Source organism: Plasmodium cynomolgi, chromosome 12 (assembly GCF_000321355.1).
Source record: "Plasmodium cynomolgi strain B DNA, chromosome 12, whole genome shotgun sequence".
NCBI classification, from domain to species: domain Eukaryota; phylum Apicomplexa; class Aconoidasida; order Haemosporida; family Plasmodiidae; genus Plasmodium; species Plasmodium cynomolgi.
Genome location: NC_020405.1, coordinates 2266421 through 2286587, shown reverse-complemented (window position 1 = coordinate 2286587; position 20167 = coordinate 2266421). Strand labels below are relative to the sequence as shown.

General features: G+C 40.1%; 4 protein-coding genes across 4 annotated transcripts; 1 reads left to right on the top strand and 3 right to left on the bottom strand.

Annotated features, from left to right (window-relative positions):
• Positions 1–258: 258 nt before the first annotated feature.
• PCYB_126180 (pyridine nucleotide transhydrogenase) lies at positions 259–4091 on the bottom strand (the record flags this gene model as incomplete). The annotated part of the gene is made up of 3 exons (XM_004223951.1): positions 259–305; positions 445–556; positions 861–4091. 3 exons carry the CDS (start codon positions 4089–4091, stop codon positions 259–261), a joined length of 3390 nt encoding a protein of 1129 aa, XP_004223999.1.
• A 1484-nt stretch (positions 4092–5575) lies between these two features.
• Positions 5576–10259, bottom strand: PCYB_126170 (RAP protein; the record flags this gene model as incomplete). Its single annotated transcript, XM_004223950.1, has 2 exons — positions 5576–7446; positions 7502–10259. 2 exons carry the CDS (start codon positions 10257–10259, stop codon positions 5576–5578), a joined length of 4629 nt encoding a protein of 1542 aa, XP_004223998.1.
• A 4511-nt stretch (positions 10260–14770) lies between these two features.
• PCYB_126160 (CS domain protein) lies at positions 14771–15223 on the top strand (the record flags this gene model as incomplete). Its single annotated transcript, XM_004223949.1, has 1 exon — positions 14771–15223. The coding sequence occupies one exon, from the start codon at positions 14771–14773 to the stop codon at positions 15221–15223; it is 453 nt and encodes a 150-aa protein (XP_004223997.1).
• Positions 15224–16501: 1278 nt separating this feature from the next.
• Positions 16502–19255, bottom strand: PCYB_126150 (glucose-6-phosphate 1-dehydrogenase; the record flags this gene model as incomplete). Its single annotated transcript, XM_004223948.1, has 1 exon — positions 16502–19255. One exon carries the CDS (start codon positions 19253–19255, stop codon positions 16502–16504), a length of 2754 nt encoding a protein of 917 aa, XP_004223996.1.
• Positions 19256–20167: the final 912 nt, after the last annotated feature.

Below are 20167 nucleotides of genomic sequence, written 5' to 3'. Positions count from 1 at the left end.
AATGGAGCAACGGAACAAAGCAGGGTGGGTAAAGACCAGCAAGTGTTGGCCTGGCTGGCATGGTTGGCATGGTCAACATGGCTAGTATGGTTAACATGGCTAACAGCGGTAGAGCTGCTAAAGTGCGACAAAAACAAAAAATTCGACGGGCGCTCAAAAAAACGCAACGCACTTCAAGAGCCGTAGCTCGTATGCCGGCGCAAACATTTCCTGTGGCCCAATTTAGGGCTTCACAAAAAGGGAAATGCCTTTATTTTCCTATTTGATAAACATGTCCAGCATCCTCTTGGTGACGTAGAATCCGCCTAAAGGTGTTGAAAAAGGGAAGAGGGCACGATCATATCGGCGTCCTTTTTTGTGGGCGCATCGACGTGTCAGCTCTCAAGGGGGGATGCCTCTTTTCATCAAAGGTTGCATCATAGATTATACGCTGGTGAGCCATACCTGAAAGATTCACAGCGGACAAGAAAGTGGCTATCATCGACAGGACAGAACTCAGACTTTTGAAGCCACTGCCGTACTCAATCATGCTTCCGATTATTATAACACCGGAGAGCTGCAAATGGGAGGGAGGGGAGGTCGTAACGACGTGCATGCGTGAGTATATCTGTTGGTCTGAAACATAAATCTGTATGGACAGACACACGCAGGCAGATTGATGCATCTGCAAGGAGCATGCAAATGGTGTCACCACGGAGTGAATGGTCCATCCTTACCGCGTTCGTGACGGACATCAGGGGGGTGTGTAGCGAGGGCGTGACGGACCATACGCAGAAGTAGCCAACAATGATAGACAAAGTAAATAAAAACAAATGGTGCAAATCTGACTGTGAAAAAATTGTGCCAGTCAGTAGGGTAACCATAAGTGCGAAAATTAGGGAAATGTAGAAGAGAAGATCTGACTCGATAAACTTTTCAGTTATGCGTGTCCCCGTCGGATATTTTATCGTTTTTTTGGAAACAAGCTCATTGTCTTCCCTTTGGTCAGTCAAAAACACACTTTCGCTTTTGACCAATTTATCCAATGATCTGTCAGGTGAGTACAAAATTTTTCCATCCTTCACAACAACGAGTGCTTTTACAATGTCATTATTAGTATCGACTGTAAATTGTAATCCTCCTCCCATTTCATCCAGTAGATTTATCATATTCATGGAGAACAAGTCAGATGCCTGCAGTGGCATATTTCTTTCGATTTTATCTCTACCTAACACATGAACGCCATTGATGATGATATTTTTATTTGATTGTGAACACTCGATATTTCCTCCCCAGCCATTTTGTTTATCTCCAAATTCTGTAGACAAATCGACGGCCACACTTCCCCTCTTCATTAGTTTAATCATTTCTGTGGTCACCAATTTTGGGGACGTTTTTCCAGGCACAGATGCAGAGCAGATTAAAATGTCGCACTTGCTGATAACCCTTTTGAAAATCTTACTTTGTATATTTAAAAAATCTTCTCTCGTTTTTTCTTCATCTTTCGCTAGTTCGTTCTTTTCTCCGTACGTTGATGATGGGATTTTTATGAATATTCCACCACAGCTCTTCACTTCTTCCTCAGTGGATGCTTTCGAATCATGTGAGTATACAATAGAACCCATACTCTTCGCGGTTATAATGGCTTGCAACCCTGCTACCCCTGCCCCTATGACGAAAACTTTAGCGGGGTTAATTTTTCCAGCAGCCGTGGTAGACGATTTACTAAACTTTGGGAGCATGAAAAAGGCTTCTATAACAGCTCTGTATCCTTGTAAGTTACTCATAGAACTTCTGATGTCTATTTTTTGAGCCCGTGTGGATCTAGGGACTTCGTCAATTGCCATATAGGTGATGTTATTTTTCTCTTTATTCTGCACAGCGATTTGAAGTAGCTCTTTATTGATACTTGGCCACAAGTAACTAATTAGGACTGTGTTATTTGGTACTTCCACTATGAATTTCTCGCTTGGTGGATCCACCTTCAGTATGATATTACTCTGCCTGAGGACATCTTCCTTCGATGTGATTTCAGCACCGTAATTTACGTATTCCTCATCTTCTATCATGATGTTCTTTCCTATGCCTTTCTCCACCAATATTCGGAAGCCCATTTTTTTTAGCTTTGGGACAAACTTGGGGGTCAGGGGGACTATAGACAGATTGACATTTGCGCTTTGGGAGGTGGGTGACTCAGCTTCTGCTCCCTCTATTATGTTTCCCTCTTTTTCATCTCCATTTTTTGCTTCTCCTTTTTGCGTCCCCCCCGTGTCCTCTTTCACCAGTCCGATGACACGCCTCGCCTTGGGGTACTGCTCCGCGTGCGCCTCCAAATTGTCTCTGCTGCCGGGGGAAGAGCCCTCCGAGAGGAAGCACAAAGAGCGTACTTCAGCCTTCTCATCATCAAGGTGCGCATCCGACAGAGACACATCAGGATATTTATGACTAGTGTAGTCGCTCAAAACGGTTAAAATTTGATTGGTCGAATGTTTCGCATCTCCGAAAAGCATATAACTGTTGGCAAAATAGAAGAGCGGATTGTCTATCGCCGAATACCCTGTGTTCAAACTCCTTTTTAAAATAATTACTTGCTTGCTTTTCCATACCTCGATGACTGGCATTCCATAAATTTTGCTGGAGGGGTCTAGGGAGGAGGGATTCACAATATCGTTAGCCCCCACTACCAAAACGATGTCAGCCTTGTCGATAGATGAGTTAATTTCATTCATTTCTTTGACAATATTGTAGGGAACATTTGCCTCAGCTAGAAGGACGTTTAAATGTCCTGGCATTCTTCCTGCAACAGGATGGATAGCAAAATTTACCTGCACATTTCTCGACTTCAGTATGATGCAAATTTCAGCTAGCTCTCTCTGACATTTACTAACAGCTGTTCCATACCCTGGAACGATTACAACATTTCTTGCGTTGATTAAATTTTCTGCAACGTACTTATGTGTGGTAGAGTTTACTCGTTTATTTATCTTAGCCTGCTCCACCGATCCTTCACCTAACTCATCATAGTCATCCCATCCACCTAGGATAATATTAAAGATATCTCTGTTCATTCCTATGCACATAATGTAGGATAAAATAGCCCCTGAAGAACCAATAAGTGATCCTGATATGATTAACAAGTTGTTATGAAGTAGAAATCCACTAATGGCTGTAGCGAATCCAGAGTAAGAATTTAATGCACTAATGACCACAGGCATATCTGCAGCACCGATTGATGCAACTAAATGGAACCCGAGAAATGAATCCACCAGGAAAGAAACATAAAGGCAAAACGTTTTCAAATAAATCGATTTAAGCTGAACAAAATAATATCCAACTATGATGATAATTATAATACAAACCATATTTATTATTTTTTTTATTTTCAAATTTAAGGATTTACTGTCTAGAGTACCACTTAATTTCCCTGCTGCTACTAACGACCCGATAAAAGTTATTGCACCGATAAAGGTTCCTAAATAAAGTTCAACCAAATGTATTGTGCTCATTTCGTAATTCTCAAAATATTCCGAATGGTATTTAGAAAAACCAACAAATAATGCAGCTAATCCGACAAAGCTATGAAATAGTGCAACCAACTGGGGCATCTGCACCATGCTCACATGGTGGGCAATAAATAATCCTATACTTATGGCTGGTATTACTATGATGAAAAATAATTCATATCTGAATCCAAACCCTACTTGGCTAAAGGTCACCACTATTGCTGCTACTATTCCTATAAACCCTAGTACGTTCCCCCTTTTCGAAGTCTTGTGGTTATTCAACCCAGTCAAACAGAGGATGAAACATAGGGCAGAAAATAAATAAACCGCATTTAATAACGACGGAACGAAAGAATAGGACGATAACTCCACTTTGCCATTGTCCCATCCGACTCCATTTCTTCCTCCATCATAGTCTTTATAATTTCCAAGGTTACTGGAAATCGGCGGGATACTAATTTCGGGGAGTTTTATTTGGAAAAAGCTACTGCTGTCTTGGGTCGATCCGTGCGAGCTCGCCAGCTGGTTCCTTAGATTCGATTTGCAGCTCGCATAATTCGTCGCCAGCGCAACCAGCAGGATGATAATTGCCTTCAACGTTGCGCTCATTGTTTTTTCCCGGGTGGCTTGCGAGTAGAGCCCTACTAGTGCTCCGCTGTTGGTATGCGATTACTCCGCCGTTCGTGTGCTGTCTCTCAGCTTTACCTGTTACACTCCTCTTTGCCTGCGAATGAGCCGCTTCTCCACCGCGTCTGCACGTATATGGCCACCTTTGCATACAACTAGCGTACAGTCGAGTCGGGTCCCGTCCCACACAATTGCAGGCAAAATTGGACACACAAAAAAAAAAAAAAAAAACGACAAGCGTCACAAAATCTAACTAAAACGAACAAGAATGAGTTAAGAACAAAATTTAAAAATCGTATGTTGTGGACAGAAAACAAATAAATCTCAAGTAGGAAACATTTGTTGACAGATATTTCCGCAACTCCACCAAAGCGTGCGTTAAACTTTACAAAAGTGAAAAATCGGAAAGGAAAACAAACAAAAAAAAAAAATTAAAAAAAAAATAAGCAAACATAATTAAGAAGAAATACGCTTTGCCCATGCAGTAGTGTATATTTATAAATACGTAGGAGAAAAAAAACACCAACTGTATGATGCAAACAAATCCACTCGAAGGGAGTTCCTGGAGTAAGTTAGGTCATCCACAGGGACATTGTCGTAACATATACAACGTACACATGTGTATAAATGCCCCTACGCGGGTGTGTAACGGGAATTGGCTCCCTGTTTTTTTTTTTTTTTCTTTTCTCATTTAGTTCTCCGTTTGAATGTACATACAGTCCTCACCCCCACGATTCTGCCATGCTCAGGGAGGGTCAAAATAAACACACAAAATGGATAAAAAAAAAAACAACAAAAAAAACGAATACATGCGCTTCTCCTCGCAGAACGCCTCCCCAGTGAAGCAAAATCGTTACGATTTCCTTTTGTCTAAAATTAAGCAGATAAAAACTGTCACCCTGGCAGAACAACACATCACTGCAAATCGGGCTGGAGTTAAAAGGGCACACAAATGGGGTGTCCACACAAGTATGCGTACGGAGGGAAAAGAAATAAGTGCCTTTTTTCTCCCTTTTGGCATACTCAAAGGGGCACATCACACGAATCAATTCGGTGAGGCCCACTTCGCAAAGTGGTTCTTAAGGTTCTCACTACAATTTGTCAGTTTGCCCACCACGTAGGCGTCCTTCTCTTCTTTCCTGAGTTTATTCCACGCATGCACTTCGATGTTGATGACCGTCCAGCCCATTTCCCTCAACAGCCACTTTTTAAAATGGGTTGTTCCACATGGGGCATACATCCTGCGGAGGAGGTAAACGTGAAAAGAAAAATAGTAGCGATGTGCGGGGCCAGGGTAAAGGCGAGTAGACTGATATAATTGGGGGCCCCATTGGGGGAGGGGCACACTTGGCGAAGAAGCGAGGCTAATTATGCGAAGGGTTGATCACTTCGGAACATGGCTCAAGCACTTCTAGCAGTTGGCTGCCCCACGAATGGCATCATTTTGTTAACCCCAATATGCTTCCTTACTTCTTAGCCCTCGTGTCGGTCTCGTCCAGAAGTACCAAATGGTGTGATGGGCCGTCAACCTCAACGGCAATCTTTTCCCCCGTCGTGTCATCCCTTATGGCCAAGTCGATAGACAAAAGTTCCTGCGCCATGTACTCATTTTCGTATTTCACTCCAAATTTGTCTAATATTTGGCACACCTGCTGGTGGAAGTCTGATATATTCTCGCTAGCAGTATGGTGACCATTTTTTAATTTTTTTTGCTTTTTCCTAAGTAGGCTCATAATATGATCCTTTAAGGTGAGGAAGTCCTCACAAAGGTGAAAACCATAATGGGAATATTTTAATCTTAACCAAAAGGTAACAATCATGTGTAAGTGCATATAATTTTGTTCCCTTATATTTACAGCATTCCAATTGTACGTGTTAATAAAATGTGCTACTTCTTCATTTACTAAATTTACAATTGCAACGCCCCATAAATATCTTGCTAAGAGTAAAAACGAAACTCCTTTATATTTATGGAGAATTTTAATCTCGTTTAGCAAGAAGGTGTATATTTTGTTTAAAAATAGTTGATCATTTTTTATTTCACTTTTTTGTCTTTTATTTTTTCCCTCTTTTTTTTCTCCCCTATTGGTACTATCTTCCGCCTGGTGTGCATAGCAACAGGTAAATGCGTAAGCCCATGCCATGGTTCCAAACAGTTCGGTGATGACGCTCAATTTGAAGCCTCCCCCTCGTTTCCCCCCCCCGCCAATAAAATAATCGCGCAGAGTTATGCTCCTTGTGACAGCTTGCCCCATTTTATGGAACAACCTTCTGTTGTATACTCTCGATTTTATGTAGTACAAAAAAATGGAAATAAAATTTTCAGGGGATACATTTTGGTATATCCTCTTCGTTAGCAAAAAGTTGGTAATTTTCCCTGCCAAGGTAAATTCCGTTTTATGGTAGTACGACATGCACCATAAAATTTTCCCCAGCAGTTTTACTTCCTTATCTGTATCTCCCCAACAATGTCTTTTCTTCTCTCCTCCGTTTGTGGCTCCAACTCGTATGTTAATTCCTACCTTCCTTTCTACCTCCTTCGCGCATAAAGCATACACCCTTTTGTTTTCAACTTTGAGAAGCGTATATGCCTCCATAAAATATGCCAGGTTGAACAAATCGGGGTTCCTGCTGGAGAGTATTTTCGTCTCCGCGTAACTTGCGAGCTTCTTTAGCGACGCGGGAACGTCGTACCTGCAGAAGGATATGTCTGCATCGAGATGGTCACTGGTATGGGCCAACTGAACAGCGTGGTCAGAGTGGTCAGCGTGATCCATCTTTCCAGTTTGGCCACTCCGTGTGAGAGGCTCTCTTCCCCCGCTCCTTCCACTGGGGAAATACGCGCCCACCCCGTGCAAGCAATAAACGCGCGCAAAACAGGGCAGCACAATGCACAGACTTTTCGCACTCAGCGTACTGCGCCTCCTCAGAGCCGCGTCGCACAGTGTGTCAAAAAAATGTCGATCAAAGCAGTGCATTCGGTAACAGTTCCTCACGAAAAGGGCTAGTTCATCCTCTTCGAAGGTCTCAATGAATTTTGTCTGACCAGAAGGGGTGGAAGAAACGTCTGGTACCCCCCCACAGCAGTCGCTTCTTCGATCCACATAGGCCTGCTTTGCAAACTGTTGGAGAGGACCATACGAGTTAACTTTATCAATAATATGCGTACTAATAAGCTCACTGCTCCATTTCAACTCCGCGCACAAATAGGTAAATTCCACCAAGTCCCGCACCCCACAGGTGTCTATATGCTCAATAAATTTGTTGCAAAAATAGCTTCTTTCAATTTTCCATTCAAAATCAGACTTGGCTAAAGCACTCAAAATTAGAAGAATATCTTTCACGGAAAAATGAACATTGTGAAAATTATTTTTTTAAATATTCTATCATACTCGAATTGTTAATGTGCAAAAAAATGGAAATAAGGTGAGCCATATTTTTGGACGACATTTTTGCTATCATTTGTTCACTTATCATTTTGTTTATTACAACCTGGTCGAATATGTTTACAATTTTTTTTATTTCTCCCGATAGCCTTTTTTTAGTTACCATTCCTGTTATTTTTTCTCTGTCTCTAGGCCCATCTGGGTTTCCTTCCTTCGATAAAGTACAAAAATATTTCATGTATCGGAAGTAGACCCAGCACACGTCAAGGAGATGCTGCGCCTTTTTTGTGTTCACATTTTGAAAAAACGTGTTAGTGGTGTATACATGGAAGTAGGAAAAAATTCTTAAAAAGTCTTCGCCACCACCATTGACCAACCTGCCACGGTCCCTTAACTCACACAATTGCGGAAAAAGGGCAGAAAATTTATAAAAAAAACTAACAATGATCTGATCGTTAATATGGGTAGAGTGTTTCCCAAAGAAGGTTAGCACATCTTTGAATATTTTTTTCAATTCCTTGGCGTCCATTTTGTCATTCGCATTTTTTATTCTTTCGATGAAGGTGAGCAAACTACTTCTTACCTCATCACTGGGGATATCTGCCTTCTGAAAAGATGCACTCACGTTGGGAGCCTCTTCAATGTAAGTGCCACTTTTTGTGTTATCAGTTTCGGCGCTGCTGTGACAGTTACGCTTTTGATTCACCCCTAGTGATGCACTTTTGGAGGGTATTGGGAACGGGGAACCAATAACCACATTGCTCTTCCCCGTTGCACACCCTGCACATTTCGCCGCACCTTCGTTGTTGCTGTGATAAGACTGTTCATTCCCCTTCCGGCCATGGGTTAACGCCTCTTCAAATAAAAATTCACCACGTGGAGCCACCCCACGGTGTTCGTTCTCCTGACTTGTAGTGTTCCCCTTTTGAAGGAGCAAAATATCCACAGACAAATCCACCCCGTTTTTATGTTCCAACAACACAGCTACATTTTCTGATCCCTTAAAAAGGTCGCAGACCAAATTGTATATAACCTTATGCATGCCAGACACTTCCACGTCATGTTTCCTTCCATTCATGTTTATCGCCTTTTTGAATATCCCCAAATGCCTTTCAAAGATACCGACATAGTTGTACAAAACACGCAGGGCATTTAATTCTGCTCTGTTAAAATACAAATTAATGACCGTCTCATCTTCTAGCAAGAGGGACAAAATGGATAAGTAAAAGTTCGTTAACATGGGATATGAACTGTTCACGTAGTTTTGATTTTTTAAATAATCAGATAACTTAGTAAAGCACCAAAGGAACAATTTTGCTGAGTATATATACTTAAGACTTAACGACCATATGATTAGAATTAAGTTTTCCAAGGAGTAGGTGATCATGTAGACTGGTACCTCTTTGTGTGTATTTTTTTCCTCCGTCTGAAATGTATCCCCAATTGGGTTCCTCCCTTTTGTGCACCTATTCATAATTTCCTTTTTTAGCAATTCATACAAAAAGATATTTTTTCTTGCCCATATATTTGTCTCTCTTCTTTTTAGCGCCTCTAAGTGATTTTCCACAGGTGTGTATAAAAACGGGCATTTGCATAGACAAAAGAGGAGGGTTATAAGATCCTTACTTTTTATCGATTTTAAAAAACCCTTCGAGTGTAAAATCTGATCTACTGTGCTTTCGAGTAAGTCTTGGGGAAATACATTTTGCCTCGAAAATGACAGAAGCATGTTGATCAACGATTCGAACTCCCCTGCACGGACTATTTGCTTATGTGCATTTCTGCTCATAATAAAGTCTTTCACTTTTACGTAAAAATGTAAGTTTGAATAATTTACATAGGAGTAGCTATATAGCAGCATTATCAGTTCCCTATTCTTTAGCAGAGGCAAGAGACTCTCGCTCCTCTCGTAGTATCGCTCGTGTAATTCTTTGAAATGTTTATTCAGCTTGCTTAATGACCAAAGCACAAGGACATATCGAGAGGGATTTAAAGATGGTAAATACGCGTCTGCATAATAGCATAACAGGCTGAACTTATTACACAGGGGGGGGCTTCCCCTGACTGCTTCGCGGGTGCGATTTTTTCCATCATGTGCATTTTGTTCCTCTTGACGAGTAGCTGTTTGCAGAGGAACATTTCTGATCATACCGTCGCCATCATCACCCCCCGACAGGTACACACTGTGCTCACCAGTGGCATGCTCCCCCTGCCCATTTAAGACAAGGACCCTTTTCAGCCACTCCACTTCACCATTACACGGATGTGCCAAATCACTGTGCGGCACCGTACTCGCAAAGAGGTGCCAGGTGTCACCACCTTTGAACAGACTGGCATACTTACTAAGTGACCATATGAAGGAAGAAAAGAGCCTTTTGTTATAGTTATTAACCTTAACACTTTTCTTGTGGTCAATAAAATACTGAAAAATGATGTTAATTTTTTCCTCTATTTCGTCATGGATATATGTTACACCTTTTAAGTAAGTGGGGTCATCCTTCCTACTCCAAATTATTTGCATTAACTTGTGAACAAATGTTACGTAATTAATTATATTGGCATTTTTTTCATTCTTCTTTATTATTTTTACTATTTCGAGAATATTTTCATTTTTCAAAATTGCCTTGTTAATTTCGATGCATTTGGATAAGGCATTTTTTGTTCCTTTTTTTTTTTTTGTGGTAAAAAAAGCACTTTCTTTATCAGCCAGCCAGAGTTTTCCTATTTTTAGCACCTTGCTCGTAAGACCTCCCCCCCTCAACATTAATATGTCTCCCTCGATGAGAAGTATGTTACGTGCGTTCACAAATGATTCGATCTATCTGAAACGTTGGAAGCCCTTACTGCCACATATCTTATGTTGCCACGTTTGTATTTCCCTTTTCCGATGCAGACCTCTTCGGACTTCCTCACAAGTGGTAAAAACGTTTCTACGATTAGATACGTTCGTGTGAATTTGGTGCCTCTTATGTGTCAACATTTTGTGTTATCTCGACATGCTCGAAGCTCGGAAAAGCCATATGCATTGCAATTTTAGAAATAAGTGGCTCAAAGGAAAAAAATAAATAAATAAACAAAATAGCAAAACAGCAAAATAGCAAAACAGCAAAATAACAAAACAACAAAATAACAAAACAACAAAACAACAAAATAACAGAAAAAACACATGCAAGTTCGGAAAAAAAAAATAAATTCAATTTATTTTGCACCACATTTTCGTTTCACCAAGTAATGCACGTAACATGGAGCAGAAAGAAGTTGCCACTTTAAAGAAAAATGAGTTAACCCCCAGAGGAAGGCAAAAAATAAAACGTTGTAGAGATTGCTCACTTTTTTTGTACTTTTACATGCATACCTTTAGACTTCGCTTGGACGAACATTTGGGGAGCACAAAAAAGTACACCTCCTCACTACACATGGGCACACGCTGAAAAATGCTTTGAAAAACGCAGTATACGTGAGAATGGTTCACAAACGAGTGATGCAAAAAAATTAAGCGGGGTTAGCTTTTCCCCATGCTTATCGTACAGCCTTCAATTTGGGTACACTCCAATTAGCGCCCTTAACAAGTAGCGCACCTGGTACCTATTCACAAAAAAAAAAATTAGCGACGCTCACAATTTTCTGAGTGGTTTACACAGTTAACTTTTGCACAAGAAGGATTATTTTATTAAACCAGTCCGTTTGGCAACGCCTTTTGCTTAAAATGTCCAAATGTGAAGAATTTGGTGGTGGTGGAACTGAAAATGTCAGCTTGTCTCGCTTTTACGTTCTTCCCCTTAGGGGGTATACAACACAAAGGTAATGGAGGTGGGGAAAAAACGTTCCTCCATTCGAAATTCAAAAAATGTATAGTAACTTTTTCCCTTTTCTTTTCCCCTTTAGAGGAAAAAATTTCCATAAATCGTATGGCAAACAACGTAAGGAGAACAGCTTTTTCCGTGTATATAAATTTTTATGTCAATGGGGAAGTAAACTGACGGGATACTTTAACAGCCACGAAATGACTAGCAAAAAAAAAAAAACTACAAACATATCACAAATTTTGTGATGTTCTTCCCCCAATTTTGAATTGACTTTGGGAAAACCCAATATACGAACTTCTTCCTCCATTTTATGTGTAAAACGTACAGATGATATCCCTCGTATGATTAACATGTGGAAAGTTCGTCGTAGGACTTTTCTTATAATTTCGAGTGGATAATATTTTCCCTTCGAACCGTCCTCCTTCTTTACGTCTTAAACTGTCAGCGCTATTTTGCCATCTCGTACGGGGTACATGAAAAATGAGAACATTCAAACATTCAAGCAGGTTATCTTCAAAATTATCTACATATAAAAATAGCTTGCAACGCGCGAACAGGCGTCTACTCATAAACCGACTAAGTAATTATTATGCGTGTGCGGTATGCCTTGTACAAATGTGCAAAGGTGGGCCATTTGTCACGTAAAAAAAAGGCAAAATTTACATAACAAACCAATTGTACAATGCACAATTTTTCATTTTAGCCAAACTGTGGAATATTTAAAAATATGCATCAAGTGTTTATCCCCCATTATGAGGAAAAGGGAAGAGTTTTCACGGAAAAAAAAAAAAAGCCAGTTTCCACAAGGTGTCACAACATTTATATGCTTCACATACATTAAATACATCCCTTTCATGGCCCTAATCGCGTTTTTTTCACCAACACACAATTTTCAAGAAAATTTATTTTTTATGCCATTTCAACCATGGAGCATTTTAACACAATATAGGTGTTTTTTTTTTTTCATCCCCTTCGACCAACTTTTCTACAACATTTTTTTCCATTTATCATTATTTGTTGCGTGTACACTAAAAACAATTTGCGATACTTCCTTTGCTCTATCAGGCCACGTAGATATACCCCTTTAAGAATTCGTTCCAGGCGTAATCGTCGCAACGGTTATTTTTTTTGGAAAGTTGCGCTTTTTGCTGGTACTCCATTTTGCGACACTCGCGGGGCGCTGCATACGTGTACGGCACAGGCAGCATATATCACTTTGTATATATAAATGTACATTTTAACGGAATAAGCTTATGCACAAAAATGTAGGAATGTGCGCAAACAATTAGGCATACTGAAAACTGCTACACCTCTGACCTGACGCATGGGGCGATTCTCATTCGTGCAGGTGACCTATGGGGCGGGGCAGTCATTGCAAGTATAAGATTATGAGCACGTAAAAAAAAAAGGCCCCCTCCCCGCTCCAAGCAAAACGTTTCGTTTTTTCGTCATGCCCGAAAAATTAACATATATATTATGTACATATATGTATATATATATATACATATTTATATTCCGTATATATAATGCATCATACGCCGTGCTCACATCGCAGCGCGTCATTCGAAATGGCTACGACATGGTGGTACCCGTTACGGTTACATAAGCAGCAAGCCCAACACGACAAACAGCGTTATATGTTACGTATGTAAATAACATCTGGGGTTTCAATTAACGCAAAGTTCGCCATGCACCACGCATTGTATTATTATATACTTAAAATAATGTACGTATGCATGTATATATGTATTGTATGCATGACTGCGAAAGAAGAACCACCCCCTTTTATTTATCCATTATGCAAATAAAAATATTGACTTTTTTTCCTGCGGTGAAAAAAAAAAAACATATATTTCAAATGAAACAAATGTAAATATGAACAGTTTTAACGAGTGGAAGAAATCGATTTTAAATTCATTTTTTAAACGCAAATTAAGTTCACCTTTTAAGCACAATTTTTAAATTTAATAAAATGTTCATTTTGAAACAATTTATGTATTTATTTATGCATACATAAATAAAATAACAGTGCTGTACATGTTTATAAAGAAAAATAGTACAATATACTTTTTCCTGCGTAACGCTTTTTTTTTTACAATCATTTTTTTTATATCTCTCCAAATAGGGATTATATTTATAAATAAAACATGTTTATAAATTTTTCATAAACTTTGAGGAAAAATAGCAAATTCACCCACATTTACGTAGCACATATATTGTATAGCATATTCCACTTCCACAAAAACTTTCACCAAGTTTTTCACCCCTCCCCCATATTTTACTTATTTTCAACAAGCATTTTCCAAATATGCCGTAAGTTTTAAGAGAAATATGAACATAAGGGAAAAACAGAGCATCGTTCTGTTGCAGCGTGGAGAGTGAGAGTGAACCACGTTGTGCCCCATGCGTGTGTTTCTCCTCCTTGACGTTTTTGCATTGATATATAAATTTTTTTTTATTTTTTAATTCTTTCTATTTGGGCTTGCAAAATGTGCATATATACTGCCATTCTTTCATTTCTACATATTATAGTCGCCCACATTGAATCACGGTGTGAATTTTTTTTTTTTTATTTGTGTTTCACCACTGTGGTTTTAAAATGGAAACTTCATAATTTTTGCGTGCCCCCGCTTTGGAAGCCCGTGTGTCACAAAGCTATGCGTACTGTAAATATGTATAATATGTGAAGCACACTGTTAAATGTTGTACCTGCACGTGTAATGCAAACGTATATGTGCACTCTTTGTAGTGAGTGCCTTCGGAAGCCCACCTTGGCATGATCCGCCATGCACACATCCAAATGGGGTTACAATTTACCCAATGTGATCACCCCTGTAACATGATTGCACATGGTTTTTTCTAATTACGTTGTTGCCTTTTTCTTTTTTTTTTTTACGTTGCTTCTCTCGGATGTTCACACCTGCATATAATTAAAGTCCACACTACATGACCATTTCCCCAGCAAAAATTACACAAATTTGAAATAAAACAATTGAGTGCATGCACGGAAAAGCCTATGCGTTTGCCTCCCCCCGAGCAGAAGCGCCCGTGGCAACATATACATGTAAATATATTTATATTTAAGTGCGCACACATGAACGTTACCCCTCCCCCGCGTAGACTCTTTCCAATCGTTTTGTGGGCCCAGAAAAAGGACTGCCTGTACCTAACCATAGAACTCCAGGATGCGGAGGATACCAAAATTGACTTGAAAGAAGACAAGTTATATTTTTACGGAAAAAAAGACAAAAATGAATACGAATTTACACTAAACTTTTTAAAACCAATAAATGTAGAAGAGTCCAAATACAGCACTAAGAGAAATATAAAGTTTAAAATTATAAAAAAGGAAAAGGAAAGATGGAAGACCATAAATAATGATGGTAAGAAGCATTGGGTAAAGTGTGACTGGAATTCCTGGGTTGATACTGATGAGGAAAATAAAACAACAGAATATGATGACATGGCAATGAATAGCTTTGGAGGTATGGGAGGTATGCCAGATATGAGTCAATTTGGAAACATGCCCGGAATGGGTGGTATGCCAGGAATGGGAGGTATGCCAGGAATGGGCGGTATGCCAGGAATGGGTGATCTGGATTTTAGTAAGCTAGGAAATATGGGTGATGATATGGCCAACTTTTCAGGACTAGGAGGAATGGATCAGTTTAAGAACATGCCTAATATGAATGGCATGAACGACGACGACTCCAGTTCGTATGGCGATGACACGAGTGATGAGGATGATGATGATGAAGTTGATGAGGAGGAGGAAGACGAGGAAGATGGTGATAGCAAAAATGATGCAGATAAAGTTCACGAGTGCAAGGACGCCAAGTGCAACATGGAGAAGGATGGTAGGCATGACGAAGATGCCAAAATTCAGGACCCAATAGTGGAGGTGCAGGAACCGGTAGCATAGTTCAAAAAAGGAAAAAAGAAGAAGAAAAAGTAAAAGAAGAAAAAGTAAAAGAAGTAAAAGTAAACGAAGTAAACGAAACAGAAGAAAAATAAACAGAAGAAAAAGAAAATACATATGCGTTCATGCTCGTGCATTTCTTGCATGTAAGAATGTGCACATTTGCGTGTTGCACATACGACGAATATGTGTGCGCACATGCCTCTGCGTGTGTTTGTGTAGGCATACATGCCCGCGTGGAAGAGCCGTTTTGCATGCACACGCGTTTTCGTATGCTTATACGTATGCACATGCGTGGGTATGCTTCCGTGAATGCCCCACCGGAATGTCGCACTTCTTACCATGCAGCTGAAAGGAGAAGGATGAACAAAGCAGTGACATATATTTCCACGTACCTAAAAGTGCTATGAATTTCGCGCCCTGTACTGTACATCGTGTGCACATACACGTGTATACGCGGCGCGTACCTTTATGCACATTTCTTAAAAATTTATTTCCCAAAAGGAGAACTGCTCCTTTTTTTCCCATTTAAAAAGAAACCAAAGGTCTTTTAGTAAATAAAATTGTACCTTAGCTTGTAAAAGGATGAACGTGAAAATGGTAAAGGCCAGAGGGGTCGTGCAGGCGTACGGTAAGGTGTTCTCGTAACGCGGGAAAGGGTACCCACATGGGAAAATATTACTGTACAGCAGAATGACGCAAAGGGGAACAAAGTAAAAACGTGAATTTCGGAAATGTAAATTCTTTTTTCCTATTCAATGCCATCCCAGCGTGGTTTAAGTGGCCCGAAGCGGCGTCGCAATATTTTTGGCACACGTCTGCCCCCCTTTTACATTCCCCATTCCACATTTTTGAAATGGGTAAGGAGGCCTTTTAAAAATTCACCGCTTTGTTTAAAAGAAGGGAAAAAATTTCACGCCCAAGTTATGAGCCTTACGCGGATTGCAATCGTATAGATGGCGAGGCAGAACGGGGGCACAAAATTGAGGTATTATAAGTGGGTTGCAAAAAATGTTAACTATGTTGGGTAAAGTTAGAGCAAATAAGTTGGTTAATTATGTAGCCCCTTGGGGAAGGAACACGGGGGTGGGGAGGCATATTGCTTCCGCTGCACGCGAGGTTACGTGTTGGTGCTTTGCTTGAAGGGGGCAGCAGCATACACGGGGCAAAACGCCCACACAAACGAACATCCGCGTCAACGCATTTGGGGTGGACCGGGAAGGCAGCTCGGTAGAAAAGCGGCCCCTCCCCCCCTGCAACGCTACACCGCCAAGTCGAGACTCAGTTTATGTCCAACAAGTCGTCCTCGTAAAAGGAGGACTTGCGGACGAAGGTAGGTGTATTGGCGTAGTTCTTGCCATAGTTGTAGTACTTCTTGACCAGGTCGTACACCTCCTTGGGCCCCGAGGAGCCGAAGGGGTATTTCAAAGGCTGCACTTTCTTTTCTCGCAGTTCATTCAGAAGAGGAGTGAAAATTCTCCACGATTCATATAGCTCCTCATCAGAAATAAATTTTTTCTTAAACCCTTTAAAGCATTCCAGCAACAATGTTTCGTACGCTTCTGGAACATAATTTTTTTTATTTTTATCATTAAGAGTTAAATTTAGTTGAACTTCTTCCATTTCTTCACTGCCAGTTTTTTTTATCATCATTTTTAAGTAGATAACTTCAACGGGCTGGAGGATAATCACAAATTCGTTGTTGTACATGCTTTCATCGGAGGATCCCATGATGTTATGAAATTGTATGCGGATTTCGCAAATGTCTTTATTTAGTCCTTTTCCTGCTTTGAATATGATGGGTACTCCATACCAATTTATTGAATTGATGTATAAAATGCAAGTACAGAAGGTTGGTGTAATTGAGTTGGAGTCTATGTGAGGATCGTCATGGTAGCTATGGTTCCGCTTGGACTCATCAATAGGGTTATCATCAGCATGAGGGGAAGATAAGTTTTTCTCCTCTTGGTAGTTCTCCGATTTGACATACTGTCCAATTATTGTTTCATCTAATTTGATGGATGGAATGCATTTCAATATTTTTATTTTTTCATTTTTTACCGATTCGTCATTTAAGTCGATTGGATCTTCCATCGTTATTAAGGCCAACAACTGCAGCATATGATTCTGCATCACATCTCGGATGATTCCATAGGGGTCGAAGTATTGTCCCCTACCGTACACTCCTTTTGTTTCCTTCAAGGTAACCTTTATACACTTGATGAAGTGCCTATTCATGAGAGAGAGCAGAAAAGTATTGGTAAATTTTAATTTCAGTAACCCTGACACCATGTCCTTACCCAAGTAGTGATCTATTCTGTATATATACTCTTCGTTAAAATTTTCCAGAATTTGTTTTGACAACACTTTAAATGATTGCAAGTCCTTTCCAAATGGCTTTTCTAATAATATTTTGTCCGTACCATTTCTGTTGAGGCAATTTTTTTTGTAATTCTTTAAGGTACTTACGAATATATGTGGGGGCAATGCCAGGTAGAGTATTCTGTTTATGGCGAATGGGTACTTCGTGCTGGAGTGCCCTTCGTCCGATGTGTCATCCTTGTTTGAGGGTTTGCTCTGCATGGGTATGGCTAGTCCATTTGCTCCTCCGTGGGCCTTCCCAGGGGTAGCGGTATCGGTCCCTTTCGCGCGAATGGACTCATCTGCGTGGAGTTCCATGCTATCCGCGTCGTTCACAAGGGATTCGTTCCCCAAGGACTCCCCACATATGGTGGTTGAGGTGCCGACTATGTTGACTATGTTCTCCCTCTCCAGCTGTGTCAAGTACTTGTTAAACTTCTCAAAGCTTTCCGAGCTAGAGTAGTCCCCGATGTAGTACCTGCACTTATTTTTGAAGCAATTTAGCAAGTCCTTCTTCTGGCTAAGAGACAAATCCTCATAACTGTGCAGGCACCTCTTCAAGTATCCAACAATTTTATCGAAGAAGGTATCAAAACTTTGTGCTGTTCTTGCAAATCCGACAATTAACAAATCCTTTGGTAAGCGCTTATTACAGAACAGTTTAAAAATCGCAGGGTAAATTTTCTTTTTCGCTAAATCTCCTGAGCATCCAAAAATTATAAACGTTAGGAATTCCCTCTTATTTGGGCTAGGCGAATGCACCGACAAAGAATTACTGGACACATAAATATCTTCCAATATCTGTGGATAGTTTGTATATCCACAAGTCACCACCGTGGTGTTCATACTATCGATTAGGTATACAGCGGGGTAGAGACAATAATTCACATCTACATAAGATTTTAGCAACATATTTTTCCATAGGTCCAACTTCTCCCTAGAATTTAGTAAAAATATCTTGCTGGATGCATTTCCCAGTAAATCTAACGAGACGGTAATTCTTTTCCTCACATCGAAATTGTTGGTTGTTGTAAAGTACACATACTCCTTCAGTAGCTTCAAATTATCGTTGTCATTGTTGTCGTTATTGTTTACCAGTTTGATAGAAGACTCATTGTAAATATAGCTATTCTGGTAATTGTTCATATAGATATTGAAAAAAATGTTTGGAAATAAACTAGCTATGTGAAAATCGCTCCCCATGCCTAATATAGCAATGTCTACTTTATTATACTTCTTCAACATATTTTTTATCTTTTCATTGTAGTCCCTTACACAGTCCACGATGTTCTTTGAAGTGTCTGGCATGTACAACTGCTCCTTCTCATTTATTTTTAAGTTGTCAAATAAGAATTTTATATTATTGTAATTACTAAACTTGTGATCGCAGCTTTTGTACCTTTCATCAATAATGAAGAATATCAATTTGCTGGTGTCTATTTTTATGTCCTTAACTAGGGCCATATTTTTATACACATCAATGGGTGTTTTTCCCCCAGAGAGCCCTATCACAACATATCCCCCCTCATTGCTTAGCTGCTTTTCTGCAATCTGCTGACAGATGTAGTATGCGCTTTTTTGGTTAAAATCGGTTAGGTCCTTCGCTTCCAGGTACTTCACATTGTGCAGGTAGTTCATCTGCTCCAAACTTTTCGCGAGGGCCTGGCAGTCCATCTTGAAAGCGGGAAAGGCGCGTTGGGCGATGCAAAGAGGTAGCGTAACGTTCGTACCACGTTGTGACGTAAGGTGTGTACTTTCCGTCTTCCTCTTCCGCGTGGTGTGTCTCAGAAAAAAAAAGGCAGTTTTCTCCTTGCTGGTGCTAAAATTGCGCACTATGGAGCATTTTCTTCACAAATGGCTTGGGGGGTGTAGCACCTACGTGTTTACTTGTGCACGTCCGATTTATCTGCGTGTGACTCTTCAAATAAATCCACAGACACGCTTTTTCACTTGGTTAGCGGCACAACTGAAATGCACGCCTCCAAGAGGTGTTATTTTATTTTCCCTCTCGCAAGGAAAAATGTGGAGAGGCAAGCACGCTGACTTTGCGCATCCACCTGTGTATGCCAGAAGAAAAAAAATATATAACAGCACCTCTTTATTATACGCACTGGGTGGCAAAAACTTCGCTACGCAGCTCAACACTACACTTGCCTCTAAATTCGCGTGAACTACCAATGTGCGCTTCTCCTTGGCGACATTATTTAAAATAACTTCTTCCCCGTCGAGAGTTATTCAGGAAGAATTCAGCAGTCAGCCCTCCGTTGGGTTTCGCCTTATGTGGGGGTTTATAGCCAGCAGGTATTATGGTGGAATTGACAAGGGAGAGAAAATGAGTAGGCACACGCGGGTATCAATTGACATAAATTCACATAGGCGGGGGAATAAATTGGCATGAATTGACATAGCAAGGAATAATCTGCCATATGTTAGTACACATAGGCGGGAAAAAGGAAAAAAAAAAAAAATAAATGATAAAAGAAAAAAGAAAAAAAGGAAAATGCTAAAATATCTTTCCCGCCTTTGTTCAGATATGTATGCTTACTTGAAAGGGGAGAAAAAACGAACGCTTATTTTTTTTTTTTT